Source organism: Mesoplodon bidens (genome assembly GCF_964165515.1).
Source record: "Mesoplodon bidens genome assembly, chromosome: 2".
Classification (NCBI taxonomy): domain Eukaryota; kingdom Metazoa; phylum Chordata; class Mammalia; order Artiodactyla; family Ziphiidae; genus Mesoplodon; species Mesoplodon bidens.
Genome location: NC_138177.1, coordinates 174,222,399 through 174,240,000, shown reverse-complemented (window position 1 = coordinate 174,240,000; position 17,602 = coordinate 174,222,399). Strand labels below are relative to the sequence as shown.

The window sequence follows — 17,602 nt, the reverse complement described above, 5'->3', positions numbered from 1 at the left end:
CAGGAGATTCTTAACCACTGAGCTGCCAGGGAAGCCCTGGAGAGCTATCTTTGAATAAGCAGTGGGACAGAGAGCACGAGGGAAGGGCAGCCCCTGGAGTGTTGCCGACTGTCCCACAGCAACAGGCAGAAAAGGAGGATATACAGGAGGAAGTGGGGAGGTGGGCAAAAATTTGAGGTTTTTTTTCTTTGTAGCCTGTCCAGAAATTTATACCACAAACCCATGACCAAGGTGGCGGTGTGGGGGGCGGTCCTTCAAAAGCATTTCTACCTCAATCTACAAAACTAGTGAGTATTCAAGGCTTAGCGCACCTTTGTAGGAAATCTTGGATAAGATGAAACCCACAGTTTATAATTTATGGGAAGAAGCAAGATCATCAACAACTGGACTGAAACCGGACGGAGGATGAGAAGGGTGAATTCTGGATCATGCTGAAGGCAGCTTGTTATGTCCCTAGGAAAGCTTCCTTAAGGAGCAGGCTTGGAGCTAGATGTCTGAGTGGCATGGGTCCACATCCAAGCTCTACCACTTAGTAGCTGGATGTTCTTTGGCAAATTACTTAACCTTTCTGATTTTATTTCCTCTTTTGTAAGAAGGTTGGGAGTATTAAAATCTACCTCATAGGATTAACTAGAGGGCCAAGTTTCTAGCATGGCTCAGAAAGTAAGTTCTGCTTTTCAGTATTGGCAACCGTATCAGTTCTTGTATTATTCTGATTGGCAGATAGGTATCCTAAGCCCTGCCAGTGCTAGGAGCAATGATATACACAACTGAAAGTAGGTGGTAATTGCCTTCAAGGAATACAGAGTCTAGACGAAGAAATGAGGTAACAACACAAACAACAGTTCATACATTACAGTTAAATACTTACAGGCAGAACTGTGGTTCAGCGGTGCAAACTAAATAAAAGGAATTCAGAAGAAAATCCTACTGTGTCCTAGACTCCTAGGAACCTGACTGTACCCAGAGCTAACACACCACGCTCATTACTTTTTTAGGTGGCTTTTGTGGGTCTGAATGCATAATCCTACAAGGGGGTGCATGTGTGGGGGAATCTTCTATTTTCTCTGCCCTCAGGAGGCCCTACAATGGCCTCACTTGGAATTACAACACTGACCTATGAAACCAGCCTTTTCTACAATTCACGCTTGGAAGAGGGACCTGAGCTTTAGAACTCACTCTCATTGGTGGGGCTCTCACAACTTAATTGCTTGCTCAGCAGCTATAAAAGGAACTGGTAAAAATGTCATTATCAATCACCAATTTAATGTTCAGAGAGCACCAGCTTGAGGCTCTGGTAGGCAGTCCTCTTTCTCATCCCTCCTTCTCAGAAAGACTGTAAAATGACTTGTCTAAGTTCACGTATAGCATATTGGAAAGATTTAGCATTAGAAGATGGGCCATATGCACTGTGCTGTGCAGCCAGAGCAGTTACTTAAGATGAGACGTATTCTCATGGGAGTGCAAGAAGAGGAGAGGACCGAATATTTCTTGTACACCTACCACGTGCCCAGATCTGTGCTAGGAGTTTTTCACACATTATGTTCAAAACACTGAGTTTAGGTTCTGGATCAACTGGTTCTTGGCTGTGATATTTTTGAGCAAGTAAAAAAAACCTTTCTGGGGCCTCAGTTTTCAAATCTCTAAAAAGGAGGTTAGAATTCCTGCTCACCCACCTTACAGGGTTTTTTCAGGAGCCCAGAGGAGGAAAAAAGATTTGAAAGGGATTTGTAATACCTCAGTCCCTGATATACACAGATTGCAATGGCAGTTTCCCTTCCCCTTCTACCTGTTCCCATTTAGAATGTAGATCAGAAGTGTGCAGTTTCCTGACAATACAAGCGGCGTGGAGAAAACGTATCAATGCACCCGGAATAATATAAATAAGAGCAGCGCCAAGCTCTGTACCTGTGATCCAAGCCCAAACTCTGGCGGTATTATGATACGAGAGGATGACGCTGCTTTAAGGACCCCAGATCCTCAGGGGGCTGAGTGGATTTTCCTCCGTTTCTCCCTTCCCCTCTTTACTGAGCCCTCAACCTTGCACCCCGGAGGAGCGCCTCGCCTCCCAGTCCCATCCTTCACGCTTCGGCGGTTCTGTGTTTCTCAGAGGGGATGGTTTGGTGGCAGAAAAAGGGCTCGGCGTTCAAATGTCTGGACTGGAATTCTGCTTCCAAGTCAGTCGTCACTCGCTCGCCATGTGACCTTGGGCAATTCAAGTCCCCTCTCTGAACTTCTTTTTTATTCCTATGTCTAAAAAACTCCTCTCCGCCCAGACCAACTCACAGGCTGCAGAGAGGTTTTAGAACGATAACCAGCAGGGATGCTCCCGTCCAAAATCAGAGCCCTGAGCAAGCGGGAGCTGGTATCCTCCTCCCTGAGGCCTGGCCCTGTGCTCCCTTCAATCTCCTCCGCCGCCCCCTCAACGGCAAGCCATCTCCGTGACTTTCATCCCTGCCCTTCCCACCCCAGAGCCGAAACTCACCTGCAGGCAGGCCCTGCCAAGGGTTGTGGCCGGGAACCGGCGCCTCAAGGAGACTGCGACCACCGCCGCCATCTTGGATCCTGACGTCGAGCCCCACCCCTTAACCCCGATGTCACTCTCCGCCGGCGTCCCGCCGAGCACCGCGGCACCGAGCCAGGATCCACCGAGGACCCGCTAGCCGCGCAGGAGCCACCGAGTGGGAGGCGGCTTCCGGTTTTCCGAGGGGGAGGAGGGAAGGAGGAGAAAGCCAACAAGAGCGTGCGCAGTTGCGGTAGACTCAGCGCATGCCCACTTGGCTTCCCGCGTTGGAAGGTGACCTTCTTCAGGAAGGGGGCGGAGTCTGAGAGGGAGGGCAGTAGAAAGGGGTGGGACAAAGAGCATGATGAGGCGGAGCCATCTGATCCAAGTCTTACCCCGATTTTTTTTTTTTTCGGTACGCGGGCCTCTCACTGTTGTGGCCTCTCCCGTTGCGGAGCACAGGCTCCGGACGCGCAGGCTCAGCGGCCATGGCTCACGGGCCCAGCCGCTCTGCGGCATGTGGGATCTTCCCGCACCAGGGCACGAACCCGTGTCCCCTGCATCGGCGGGCAGACTCTCAACCACTGCACCACCAGGGAAGTCCCCAAGGAGCCTTTCTGCACATGTGTAGTTGAGGAGGTCTCCCTGATTCCAAGAATGAGGAATAGGTGGTCTTTTATCTCTTATCTGGTCAGGGCCCAACTCCTCCATCATCCTGTTTTTATGGAGTTTCTGCTATTATGGAGTTTCTGTCCACAGGGGAGAAACTGTTCAGCCTGGGGCCCATCTATCTCCTCCCTCAATTCATTGTTCGTTCCTTCGTTTGTTCAAAAATCTGCATGGAGCACCTATTATGTGCCAGGAGCTGGGGTGCTACAATGTGTAAACAAGCCAGGCATGGTTGCCGCCCTCACTGAATTTACTCTCAAATAGGCAAGCAACTGGACAATTGCAATACAGTAAGCTCTGTTCTGTAAAAGAGGGGTGAGAAGGGAACCAGTCCCTTCATGGCTTAGCCATTTAGTGTCAGAAACAGTTTCTTGAACACCTGCTATGTACCAGACGTTATGATCCATCATCTTACATAATCCCCACAACAGTCCTATGAAAGTGTTGTGTGTGTGAGTGTGTGTTTTTTTAAATTACTTTTTATTGGAGTATAGTTGCTTTACAATGTTGTTAGTTTCTGCTGTGCAGCAAAGCGAATCAGTTATACGTATATATATATCCACTCTTTTTTTAGATTTCCTTCCCATTTAGATCACCGCAGAGCATTGAGTAGAGTTCCCTGTGCTATACAGTAGGTTGTGTGACTGTGTTTTAAGGCTCCATTTCAGTCATCTCAGCTGCTTTTTCCAGACCCCTGCTTAGGTCATCTCAGACCTGGGACCTGGGACCTGGGACCTGAGACCCTTTTCTGCAGTGCTTGTACCTGGACAAATGGCTCCTGGAGCAAAAAAATATAAAGAAACTATAAGGGACTAAAAATAACTGCATTCATGTGAAATTTGGGCAAATGATGGACAACAAGATACAAAAAGACCAAAAACCCAACTGCCACTTCTGAAGAGCCGGGAGCAAAAGCAGGGTACCGCGCATGCCCCCTGCACATACCACCACCAAAGGGGAGGGCAGACCCCCTAAACCACCCCTCTGGCCTGACCCCTGGACACACCCCTACCCAGCTCACCCCTCCTCAGGGAGCCAGCAAGGGAACCTGTTACTTGTTCTCGCTCCCTCCTGCTGTAGCAGGAGCCACAATAAAGCCTTGCCTGAATTTCTTGTCTGGCCTTTTATCAATTTCTATTAAGGAGGCCAAGAACACTGATCGGTAACAACTCTGGGGGCTTGATTACCTTGGGCAGGTGTGGCCTCTGTCTTCCAAGTCACATGGTCTCCTCAATCACCTCCCACAGTTTATGAAGTTAGCTAACTTTGCAGGTACCTGTGTTTCCCAGGATGATGTTTTTCCTTCTCTGCCCACTTGTTTTTGACATATGAAAGGCAGGTTTTTATTTTTCTTTTATTTATTTATTTAATAAATTTATTTATTTATGTTTTATTTTTGGCTGCACTGGGTCTTCGTTGCTGCGTGAGGGCTTTCTCTAGTTGTGGCGAGCGGGGGCTACTCTTCGTTGTGGTGCGCGGGCTTCTTATTGCGGTGGCTTCTCTTGTTGCAGAGTATGAGCTCAAGGCACGCGGGCTTCAGGAGTTGTGGCTCGCAGGCTCTAGAGCGCAGGCTCAGTAGTTGTGGCATACGGGCTTAGTTGCTCCACGGCATGTGGGATCTTCCCAGACCAGCGCTCGAACCCGTGTCCCCTGCATTGGCAGGTGGAGTCTTAACCACTGCACCACCAGGGAAGTCCAAGAAAGGCACCTTTTAATTTTTTAATATATATTTTTAAAATATTTATTTTGATTTATTTGGCTCTGCTGGGTCTTAGTTGTGGCACATGGGATCTTCATTGCCGCATGCAGGATCTTCTTTGCCGCACGGGAGATCTTTAGTTGCGGCATGCAGGATCTAGTTCCCTGACCAGGGATCGAACCTGGGCCCCCTGCATTGGGAGCATGAAGTCTTAACCACTGGACTACCAGGGAAGTCCCTGAAAGGCACCTTTTTAAAACATTGAGGGAGTCCCCTGGTGGCCTAGTGGTTAGGATTTGGCACTTTCACTACGGAGGCCAGGGTTCAGTCCCTGATCAGGGAACTGAGATCCTTCAAGCTGCGTGGCATGGCGAAAAGAAAAAAAAACTTGAGGTTACAGTTTATGTATAATATTTTATAAGTTTCAGGTGTATGACGTGATTCACAAAATTTAAAGGTTATGCTCCATTTATAGTTATTATAAAATATTGGGTATATTCCCTGTATTGTACTATATATCCTTGTAGCTTGTTTATTTTTCTTAGTAGTTTGTAGTTCTTAATCCACTACCCTTGTGAAAGGCACCTTTTTATATTCTTTGGCTTCCACACTCACATAATTTAGATGCTACTGGAGGAATTAAGGTGGCCAAATGAATTGGTGGATGAGGCTTAGTTTCTGGAGTCCTGGGCTAGAACTGCCATGTGGCCTCATTAGAGGAGGTGTGTAGTGAGGCCACAAGAAAGAGCCAGGACCCCTGGGTCTAACCTTGAATCTTCCCCTGGAGACTGTGTGACCTTGGACTAGTCCCTCCCCATCTCTGGCCTATAGTTCCCTTGCCTGTATCATCAGGGTGTTGTGCCAGCTGATTTAAGATTCTGTGATTCACATGGCTGCCTTGGGGGGCTGCCTTGGGCTGCTGCCCTAGGGGTAACTGGTGACAGGGCTGTGGTCACCTTGACTTTTCACTGGGGCTGACCCTGCACTGGAATAGGGCTCCTCCAAGTCTGCCTCAAGGGGCTACCCAAATTGGATGAATGCATGGGAAGATTATCACTCTCCCTTGAAATCCTCCTGGGTGCATTACCTTCTGAGATGAAGGAAGAGTGACCTCTCCTTCTGAGGGATGTGTTTCTAGAGAATTGGTCCTGTAGGCATTTGCAGGGTTCTTTCTTCTCAAAGGCAGATGCCACTCTTAGGTTAGTGACTACCCTTCTACTTTGTCCAGTCACCTTGGAAAAAGCAGTCTGAGGCCAGCGGGAGTGAGACCTTGATTTATGGAGATGCTCTTGGTGTCAATGGGCCCGCGCGCCCTGCCGTCACGTCATTCCTGGGCTTCATGGGGATTTGGGGAGCTCAAATTTATGGAGAAATAAATTCCTGGGCGGCTGTACCTCCGCCCTGAACTTTGGGATTCCAGAAAGGCACAGCTACAGAAGGACTTAGAGATTTTCATGGCCTGCTCCTGACATATCTTCCCAAGGTGTCTGTGATAAGACCCCACGTTATTTGGTTTGTTTCCACTTGTCTAGCTAGTGAAGTACTGCTTTTCGCCGGTTAGCTAGAGGCTTTATGTTTATTCTGAACTTCATCACTCACAAATGTGTTTACATAAGCAGTCTCCTTTAGTCCTCATAACAACTTTTTTTGTGGTTGGCATAACTAACTCCATTTTACAGACTTCAGTCTTTGGATAACGAGAAAGCTGAACAATTATGGGTGGGGATCTTGCTTCAGGACCTCTTTCTTCTCCAAGGGCTGGAAATTAAAAATTAAAACCAAAAAGCCTAGAATCAATTGGCATTTGTACACTCAACTATGTTTTGAGTGTCTTGTGATTTAGGGCAACCAGACTGGATTCCCTCCAGGCATAGGGCTAAGGAAAGTTGAATTTAGGGGGGAAACACCTGATGATTTTATAACCTGGGAGAGTTTTGTCTCTGAGCAAAACTCCACCCCAATAGATCCCTGTGCTGGGACTCAGGGGCCTTCTCATCCAAAACTCAGAATTTTATTTGCCTTTGACTAATGGGCCATTGTCTTCCATCTCTCTGGCTGACCCTCTCTCGTTTCCAGCCGTCTTCTGAGCATTTCCACCTGGGGTCCCAGTGGCCTCCCAGACTGGCCCCTCCTGTCTCGTCTCTCCCTGTGATAAAACCAGCTCTGTTCCCCTCCTTTTTCCTCACCTCCAAGCCTTTGCTCACTTCCATATTGGGATCTGGGGTGCCATTTCCTCCTTTTCCACATGGACAATTCCTCACCATTTAAGATTCAGCTCCAACTTTCTCCTCCCTAGGAAATCACCTCTTGTCCACCTCCATCGAAACATCCTCTGCATCTGCCATCCATGTACATAACACCTGGTTTAACAATTACCCATTTATATGTCTGTCTCCCCAGACTGTGGGCATTTTGAGGGCATGGCCTATTCACTTTATTTTCCTTGTAGAACTTATTGCTATCTGCAAGTTTGTTTTTAATTCTTTACGAATATATTTATCGTCTGAACTTCTCACACCAGAGGTCAAGAACTATGTCTATCTTGTTCACTGTTGTGTCCCCAGAGCCTGGCACAGTGACCGGGCACCCAGAAGGTGGCCAAAAAACGTTTAATGAATGAACAAATTCATCTTTGTCTCCAAAGTGCCTGGCTTGGGACCTAGCACGTAGTAGGTATGTAGTCAATATTGGTTGAAGGAAGGAGTAAATAAAAACAAAGGATGAGTGGTCCCTGTTCCTTGTAGAAGGTGAAAAGAGAGATGGGGTTAAGGGTGGGTTGTCTGAGGAGAAGGGAGCCCAGTGGAGACCCAGGCAGCTTTAATCTCTGGGCCAGGACTAGCGCAAGGTGAGTGCATGGAATTTAAGATGGTCAAAAATCTCGGTTCATTAAGATTAGTAATATTTTAGTGCACTATTAAAAAATGCAAAAAAAATTCATGATGAACAAAACATCAAGTAAAGGAAGTATTCTCCAAGAAAAACCAGAGAACTGCGTCAGTCAGGGGAACTGGGAGCAATCACCCTGGTTCCTTTTTGTTCTGGTGAAGACCAGAGACTACTCTTCCTTTACTTATTTTCAGTAACTTCTCCATCTTATCTTAGTCTTGCTAACCCCTGTTTGTTTCCCTGAAGTTAGCATTAGAGACCTTTTAGGATACATCAAGAGGGTTGGGTGCTTTTGCAGGGACCAGAGTGAAGGAAGGAGTGAGCCTGGGTGGGCAGGAATGGTGGAGGAAACGGATGGTGGTGATCACAGCCCAGGCCTCCACCTGGTCCAGCCCTCTGATCTATGGGGGGCAGGGGGAGGTGGGGAGGTGGAGGGAGGGGGAAAGCAGGACACCCTTACAGAGAGGCTGGGGGCTGAGTCACGGTAGGAGACAAAGTTAGACAGAAGGGACTCCTTCCTTCCCGTCAGCTGTGGAAAGAGTCCCTTCTGTGGATCAGTGTGAGCAGGTCCACCACCACTGTAAGATTTGCAAACATCTGGGCTCCTCCAAGTATATCTCAGCTCTCTGCCTGGGGTATTTTGCTTCCAGGGAGCAGCGTATTTCGGCCCTGTGGGGCTCTAGGGAGAAGAGGAGGCGAAAACTGTCTCCCAGAATTGGAATAGACATAGTTGGTAAATCAAAATGCTTTCGGGCTGCCTGGCCCCGATTTCCTCCAGCCCCTGCCCCAGCCCTGCCTGTGTTTGCTCTCAGAGAAGCCCTTCTCCCTCTGCTAGATCACTCCATCGTCATCTTTACTGTTGTTCAAGATGCCAGTGACAGTGGTAATGGGGCTGTTGCTGCTACTGCCTTTGCTGGTAGGAGCTGCCACATTTGGAAGACTTACTGCGTACCAGCCCCTCTGCAGAGCAGTTTGGGTGCATTTTCTCTCTCTGATCATTACAGCAACTTCACGAGGTAGGGGTTTTTGTCCCTTACAGTTGAGGCAACTGAGCCTCAGAGAGGGTCAACAACTCACCCGAAGTCACACAGCGAGGAGGTGAGCATCTTCTGTTAGGGGGATGGCTGGGCTATGGACATACCCCCAAGGCCCATGGGAACACAGTGGTTGCAGCCCCTCTGGTTTACCTGCAGAGGGCACCCCTGCCTCGCAGAACTGCCCAGGGCTCCCTACCAGCCCTTTCCAACCTGCCCTTAGAAAGGGCTTATCTAAACCCTCTCCCTTCCACCCTCACTGTATAATTAGACTTCTCAAAATATTCTGTCTGAGGGGGATGGGGACAATCATATGCTACAGACTTCTCCAATTTCAAGAGCAGTCACTATGAACTCCCGGAGCAAAAAAGTCACAAGGCACCCCCATTCCAGATGGGGCTGCGTTTCACACAGCTGAAGTCAGCTCATCTGCTGGGACTTAGCAAGTGGCCTGAGGCCTTCTGGGGACTGTCACGTTGGTGGACCCTATAGCACCACACACACACACACACACAAATTAGAGCTCACCCACACTGCTAACCTCTGTCTCGCTCTCATCTGCCTGCCACATCACCAGCATACTCTCAAATTAGCAGTTAATTTGGTCCTCTGGATGTGTGTGGGTGTGTGCTTTTTAAACACAGTATGTGATAAAACTCCGTTTCCAGCTGAATCTGAATTTTGAACACCCCTTTGTATCAGAGACAGAACCATGTAAATGAAATGCAAAAAGGGAATGGTGGTAAATTTCATTTGTAATGGCTAGATATCAGCTCAGTGAAAGCAAAAGAAGTCAGAGGGATGCAGAATATTAAAAGCAAGTTGACTTTCCAGAGAGGCAGGGAGATGGAATGGTTAAGTATGCAGTCCTTTGGGAAGTTCAGATCCTGTTATATCAGTCATTTTTATTTATTTATTTATTTATTATGGAGATTTTTTTCTTTATTGAGAAACTTAAGACTTGGGTACATCAAATAAAACCAATTTCTGGGCAGAAAAAATTAAAACTCACAATAGAAAAAAAAAGTTAACACTCTCTGGGCCATATCAGAACCCAGAGAATATGTTCTTTTAATTGAAAAATTCTAGGCACATCATAATTGACCTTTTGATACAAAATGACCTATTAAATTTGCAATTTGTGGTTCTTGGCGTTGAGGTCCATAGGACAAGCTAGGGCATCTTCAAACCTTGAGCTGAATTCTATGAGGGTTCATTTGGCTTGTGAATCGCTTTGTCCTTGTCTAAGAGGTAGCAGCAGCGACAGCGCCCACCTTCTGGGCACCTTCTTTCTTGGCGTGATGCGCCTGTAGGACCGCCACAGCTTCATCCACATGGGAGCGGAGAGACTCGGGGACTCCAGCACGTGCAGCATCCCCGTAATCTTCCCGGCCAGGTTTGAGTGCATCGACTGGATGAGCAGGAACAAACGTTCACCCAGCATCTGCTTCTGCTCCTGGGGGGGTGCTGCGGCCAGCATGGAGGCGGTCAGCGGCTCCTGCCCCTGCACATGGACCGCAGGCTGGGGTGCCTGCAGGGGCCGGATGGCAGGGTGAGGGCTGCGGACACTGGAGGCGTATTTGTAAGGTGCAATAGCCTGAGCAGCCGTGGCAGCAACAGCAGCATGAGGCGCTAGGTTCTGCCCAGCTGTGGGAACACCTCCAGACTGGTAGCTGTCAGTCAGCCCTTGCTGGGCGGCACCAGCCCCACCAAAGTCCATAGCCGAGTGGTCTGGGCACTCAGATCCGACTCTCTGAGTGGTAGTAGGGAGGCCGCGAGAGGCCAGAACATTACCAGTTGGAGCCAGATGGCAAAGAGCTGGACAAGGCCCAGACTGGCGTATAGCACTTGGCATTCCTTGGAAGCCTAGAGGTCTCCCACCTTGCTGCAGCGTGGATTAGGCCTCATCTGTGCTAACTGGTTAGGTAATATGGAGGTCTTCCCTGGGCCTGTGGAACTGCTGGCACAAAGTAGCCCCCAGCTGCTGGAAATGATTTAAGATGGCATTGGCGGGGACTACTCTCATCCTGGCCACCCACTGCATATACTGGTTGGTCAGCTGAGCCTTTCTCTCTTCCTTTCTCTGGGCCAGGGCGACATACAGTGGCTTGAAGCCCATGATGCGTCCGTTCATCTCCGTGACTGCTTTGGTTGCCTCTTCAGGGGATGAGAAGCAGACAAAGGCAAACCCTTTGCTTCTCCCATCCTCCAGCATTACCTTAGCACTGCTGATTGATCCAAAAGGTGAGAACTTTTTCCTTAACTTCTCATCATCAATGGTGTCATCCAAGTTCTTAATGTAGAGATTCACCCCCTGATAGTGACTAATTCTCTCCTGTTTCAGCTGTTCAAGTTTTTGCTTTAACTCGGCCTGCCGTTCCACTTTCTTCTGTGCATGGCCGACGAAAATGACTTTCCCACTGATTTCGTTTCCATTCATCTCTTCCACGGCCTTATTGGCATCCTCGTGTTTTTTGTAACTCACAAAGCCAAAGCCTTTGGATTTCCCACTGGGATCTCTCATCACCTTGACACTTACCAAACTGGCTGAATAGCTCTTTCAGACTCTCATCATCCACCTCTTCCCCAAAGTTTTTGATATAAACATTGGTGAATTCCCTGGCTTTGGCTCCAAGCTCAGCTTCCCACTCTTTTCGATACTTGAATCTGCCCACAAACACTTTGTGGTCATTGAGGAGCATGCCGTTCATCCTCTCCATGACCTTGTCGGCAGCCTCCTGGGTCTGGACAAAGGCATAACTCTTAGAGCCGTTCTCATCACACACCACCTTGCAGGACAATGTTTCCAAAAGCAGAAAAAGTATCATACAGTGCCTTGTTATCTATATGTCCACGTTCTTGATGAAGGTATTTCCCACACCAAATTTTCTCAAAGAGGGATCCCTCTGAGCCCACATGATATGGATTGGCTTTCCCTTAATCACATCAAAGTTCATGGTATCCAAGGCCCCCTCCGCGAAAGCTGTCTGCTGGAAGTTGATGTAGGCATAACCCAGGGAGTGGCGGGTGAGCATATCGCGGCAGACCCAGATGGACAGCACAGGCCCCGCAGGACTGAACTTTTCGTTCAGCATGGCCTCGGTGACGTCCGAGTACAGGTCACCCACGTACAGGGGGGCCATGGGGTAGCTGCTGGCCGCAGCGTTCATCTCCCCACCACCCCGAGCCCCGCCAGGAGGACTCCTCAGAGGGACCACACAGGACAAAGGGGGTTCCCCTCCGAGCCGTGGCCCGTGCCGCGGCTCACAGGTGGCAGTGAAGCTCAGAGAAGCTGGAGTCGGCTCCGAGGGGAGGGCCTGAGAGGAGTTCGGGGGACGGCACCGACGAGACTGCCAAACCGCAGACAGAAGGCTCTCAAAAACAATATGGCCCTCCCTGGGAGTTTGTAAGTTTCAGCTGTCCTGGTGTGGAAGCTCCCAATTTCAAAAAATGAAAAAAGTTAAAACGGGGACTGCCCTCCAAATTACAAAAATTCTTCCAGAGGCAACCCAGTGGTGCCCACGGCGGCCTCCGGAATGTGCGTTTCTCTATAAAATTTATTAGGCCTCGGGCTCCCGGCAGTTTAAGATTACGGCAGCCTGGGGAAGAGGGAAACCAAATACTTGTCGGTGCCCACTCGGCAAGCCCGGGGCGGCCTGAGCGCGCAGCCGCCTCCCACGCCGGGCGGGAGAAGGGCTGCGCGGACACGTGGAGCGCGGAGGCTGGCACGCCAGGGGTGAGGGCGGCAGGCGCGGGGCTGCCACGCTGCGCGGCGGGGCGACGGGCGGAGGCGTGTGAACACGGGCACGCGAGCAGCTCACCACTGCACCGACGGACGGGGACCGACGGACGCCTAGGTGCTGCGGCGGCGGGCAGGCCGGAAGCGTGCAAAAGTGACTGCCCCGCGGGTCCTCCGAGGAGGATTCGCTCTTTTTTTTCCTTTCTTTTCTTTTAAGTTAAAAAATTTATTTATTTATTTGATTTATTTATTTTTGGCTGTGGTGGGTCTTCGTAGCTGCGCACGGGCTTCTCTAGTTGCGGCGCGTGGGCTTCTCATTGCAGGGGCTTCTCTTGTGGAGCACGGGCTCTAGGCGCACGGGCTTCAGTAGTTGTGGCTCGCAGGCTCAGTAGTTGTGGCGCACGGGCTTAGTTGTTCCGCGGCATGTGGGATCCTCCCGGACCAGGGCTCGAACCTTGTCCCTTTCATTGGCAGGCGGATTCTTAACCACTGCGCCACCAGGGAAGTCCCTGGTGGATTTTAAAGCGTTTTGGGTTTTTTTTTTTTTTTAATCCTTTTCTCTTTTTTTTTTCTTCAGGCTGCTAGGCCCGAAAGCGGCGGAGGCTGCAGCGACCCGGGGCGGAGAGAGGACAGCCACTTATTACGTGACCTTCAGCAAGTTACTTAACCTCTCTGCGCCTTAGTTTCCTATTGTGTAAAATGGCGGGGGGGGGGGGAGTCATAGTCACCTCACAGGGAGGAGGAGAAAATGAACTAGTACCTGTAAGGAGCTATCAATTTTCAACTGGTGGTGGGAAGCCCAGCTGGGGGGGAGAAAAAAGGTAAAAGAGAACTGTGAATTATTAGGAGGAAAAGATTATGCTAATCAGGATGGACAGACTTCAGCATAAATAAGATGCCAAGGGTTTCAGGCGGCTTAAAAAACTTATTCAAAAGTACATATGTAATTAAATTCTCACTGTGTAAAGATTTCAAGCAACACAGATAAATTTTAAATCCCCTCGGTTACGCTTCTTTCCCCAGAGGTGATTACTATTGTCAGTTTCATGGGATTGCTCCCATACCTTTTTCTTTGCATATGTATACACATACATGTTTCTACAGAAATCCATGGCTTTGCTTGACTTTTTTTTTTATACCAACATCAAGTGCTCTGTCTTGGAGCTCTTTCCACGTCAGTACACATAGATCTATTTCATCTTACATGCTACAAAATATATAAATGGGATGTATCATGGTTTGATCATTCCTCAGGTAGTTTCTTTTTTTTTTTAATTTTATGTTATGTGTATTTTTAAAAAATATTTATTTACTTATTTAGTTGTGGCAGGCAGGCTCCTTAGTTGTGGCATGCGAACTCTTAGTTGCACATGCATGTGGGATCTAGTTCACTGGCCAGGGATCAAACCTGGGCCCTCTGTATTGGGAGCACAGAGTGTAACCACTGTGCCACCAGGGAAGCCCCTTGCATTGTATTTCTATTGGAAGGTGCTTTTCTAGACGTCTCAGGGTGACTTTCAGCAATCCTGAGGTGAGTGAGTGGCCAAGATGTGAAAACACCAGCAGGATGGGTTTAACACACCAGCATCCCTTGGGGAGTCTCAGAAATAGGTGCATCAGGAAAACCCCATAGAAGGTTGGCTTGGGCCACATTAGTTGGGTATAAAAGGGAAGAATGACCTCAGAGGGCTGGACCCACAGGCTAAGTCCAGGAATAAGAGAACTAGTGATTTTCATTTTTCAGTGGCCTTTGAAAATGGCTGCGTCAGAACATCTGTCCAGAAACCCAAGATGGGGCTGAGGGGTAAGAACCCCCCAGGCGCATTCTAAAGTGCTTGGAAGTGGCTTCTAGGTGTAGCAACCAACTAGGTGGTTCTATTTTAGAGCCTCGGGGGTTTGTTCACAAAGACCCTGTTAGATCGTGGCTATGTTGTATGGATTTTATACCATGGGTCAAATCATAAATACCCACGTGCAACAATTCCATATTACGATAACATGATATTACTCAGAGCCGTGGACACAGTCGGTGCTCTGACCAGATCCTTTTCTGGCCCATTCCCCAGCTCCTGTGACTCTACTGCTAAAAACTACAGCGGTGGAGAATTCCCTGGTGGTCCAGTGGTTAGGACTCTGCGCTATCACTAACGCCAAGGGCGCAGGTTCAATATTTGATCAGGGGACTAAGATCCTGCAAGCCATACGGTGTGGCAAAAACCAAAACAAAACTACAGCTGGATGATTGCCCATAGGCTACGGGTGCCCCCCTTGCCTGTTCAGAGAGCCAAAGTCCCCATAGCTAATGACCGACTCGTGTAGGTACACGAAACTCGGCTTCCAGATGGAACAACTGAGCTGCCACTTATGCTCTAGAGCTCTCCTGTGACCAGGCTGAGGCTACATCTGAAATCACACTCTTGGCTTCTTCCCGTTCCTGGCCCTGCTCCCTCCACTCCCTTCCTGGTTTCTCCTGGAGGCTCTTCCTCAATAAGTCACTTGTTCCCAAATGCTCACCTTGGGGTCTGCTTTTGGGGAGTCCCACCAGAAACACTGTCAGACTTTATAGTGGCTGTTGGTCTTGACCTTGGGTGGTGGCCATTTAACACACACCTACTGAATGCGTGTGGGATTCCAAACCCTTGAGAGACCCTTGCTGAGAGCCCTGACCCTGTGTGCAGAAGGGCAGGGGCTGGAGGACCAGGAGAGGGCCCGCGTATGGCCTGCCTCCTTCCAGGCCACGGCCGTGAAGCAACCATGAACATCACACCAACAGCCACAGGACTTCCCATCTGACCATTTATTTTCTTGCTGTTTACTCAGGTTCTTCCCCAAACATCTTTTGATCTCCAGCATGGCCTCTCGTCCAGAAAAGCTGAAACTGTGCCCCGCTTCTTACCATCTTCATGATACCCCCTGCTCTCTTATACAAAATATTTCAAAATAAAGATTGAAACAGGAACTTAGCTGAGCTTTGCAACACAGAAGTGTATTCTGGGTCTACATTTATAGAAAGTGGTGGGTGGGGAAGAGTGATCAGTCCAGGGGGGACTGGGGGAGATGTCCGCGCCAAGGGTAGTCACACGAGTGGGCAAGCAAGATGGGAATGAGTGAGTCCTGGGGGCTCCAGAATCATCAGAAGTTACTGACTTACTGATGGGGAGAGCTTAGAAAAATCTAGAAACACACACTGTCTCCACCTGGGAAGCACTCACTTCCCTTTAAGGCAGACTAGAAAAAAATGAAAGAAAGCCCCCAAACCCACATTAACCAAACACACACACACACACCCCAAAGTCTAAGTCTCCAGATAAACATCCACAAATAGGCACTTGGTGTCTTCAGCTCTGGGTTTGGAGAGATCTGGGGCTTTGGCCCCCAAAGGCAGGAGCTACTGTCCCCAAAGCAGGGGACAACAGCTTCTGAAGGCCCTGGGGTCTGATCTGTTAGGTGGTACTGGCCAAGCTGGATGGGAAGGAGGCCTGTTTAAAGAAGACCCAACCCCCTCATTTCACTGAGATAGTGACTTGCTGGAAGCTCTGTGTCCTGTGCATTTCCTGAATATAGCGAATTGGTATTTCTAAAGAGCACATCACTGAAAGGGCAAATGCTGGCCATTTAAGTGTGGGCATCTCAGGTTGGGAACTGACCGGCTCCATGAGGCAGGGGCCAGATGCAGTTTGCTACTAAGCACTGTGTCCTCGGGACCCACCACTGTGCCTGGCACTTAGGAGGCATACAATATATGTTTGTTGAATGAGTGAATAATCCAAGAAGAAAATCCCATTCTCCAAGAATACAAATTTACAACCTTTTCATTGGTTATATATCAGTTCCTCTCTAACCCTCAAAGTGGAATTATAATTCACTTATTCTCCTGAACCAGCTGGCCTTAAAGGAATTTGTTTTAGCTGAAACTGAGTCTTTTCAGTTGGAGCCAGAGAATGAATCTGATTAAGTCCAAATGAGAGGGTCTTCAGCAAATGCACTGAGAAACTTCAATGGGATAATTAATCCATCTCTAAGGCCAGCAGCTGGCCCAGAACTGGCTGTTCAGGCTGGAGGTTAGGACAGGGTCTTTATGTGTTGGATCTGAGGTCTGGAGAGGAGGGGCAGGTCTTTCTTTGTGTCCTGGGGGAAGGTCTGAGCCTGGCTGGTGGGGAAGAAGTCCTTGTCTAGCTGTCTGGAGAGACGGCATTGGAATAGGAAGTGGAGGCTGTGAGAGGAAGGAGGTCAGGAACTGGCCAGAGAATCAAGGACCCAGCAAGAGGAGATGGATATAGCTCACCCTGGGGCATCTTTATACAGTGAACTCTCAGGCCACAAGGATGCTGGTGTGGGGAGAAACCCCCAAGCATCTGGGAGAGCCTGGGTCCATGAGAAAGAAGAAGCATAAGAATCTTGTAAACAGAGAAGGCTGCTCTGATAAAATACACTTCCAGGGAAGGTTCTAAGCTCAATTACTGGACCCTCAGGGAGTCTGAGTCTAAGGAGGCTAGCCAATGGTGTCTACACTGCAGAGGGAAAGCCGAGAGGATTTGACAGAGGCTGTTAAGGAATGAATAATTGGGGGTGTCCAGGTGGCCAAGGGAGGTGAATTTCAAAAGATGAAGACAGTTCAAGGTACCTCTGGGGTTCCAGAATCCCCTTCCATGCCATCTACCTTGACCCACAAGGCATGGCTACAGGGACAACTGGTCATCCCAGAACCTCCTTCCCTTCTCCCCTCATTCAATTTTGGACAAGAGACTAAAGACTCTTTGGGGAAGGGTTTGGGTAAAGTGGTTTTTGTTTTGTTCTGTTTTTCACGTCAGGGCTATACAGACACTGGCCAAATGTCCAGCTATTTTCAGGAAGGACAGCATGGAGGCTCAGGGGGTGACTTCGTGGACCCTGAGGCCCTTCTGAGGGAAGGTAAGGCACAGATATCTCAAATCCCCTCCCACCGCCTGAAGGCCCCTCAATGGCGGCCTCCAGTCCACGTCAGGCAGGGGGATTCTCTGGGGGTGTGAAGAGTCTGGAGAACTCAAGGAAGGAGGGAGGTGCCCAGGCCCCTGTAGTGTGAACCCTTCTTC

General features: G+C 49.1%; 1 protein-coding gene and 1 pseudogene across 2 annotated transcripts in view; both read right to left on the bottom strand.

Annotated features, from left to right (window-relative positions):
- SDHB (succinate dehydrogenase complex iron sulfur subunit B) overlaps positions 1–2,712 on the bottom strand; it is a 36,555-nt gene extending 33,843 nt beyond the window's left edge. Inside the window, exon 1 of the mRNA XM_081225644.1 lies at positions 2,486–2,712. Within this exon, the coding sequence (XP_081081770.1) occupies positions 2,486–2,557 (72 nt within the window). The 5' untranslated portion in view covers positions 2,558–2,712. The remainder of the gene's footprint in view (positions 1–2,485) is intronic.
- Positions 2,713–10,006: 7,294 nt separating this feature from the next.
- LOC308612222 (polyadenylate-binding protein 4-like) lies at positions 10,007–11,961 on the bottom strand (annotated as a pseudogene). Its single transcript has one exon. The product of its transcript is annotated as a polyadenylate-binding protein 4-like (transcript).
- Positions 11,962–17,602: the final 5,641 nt, after the last annotated feature.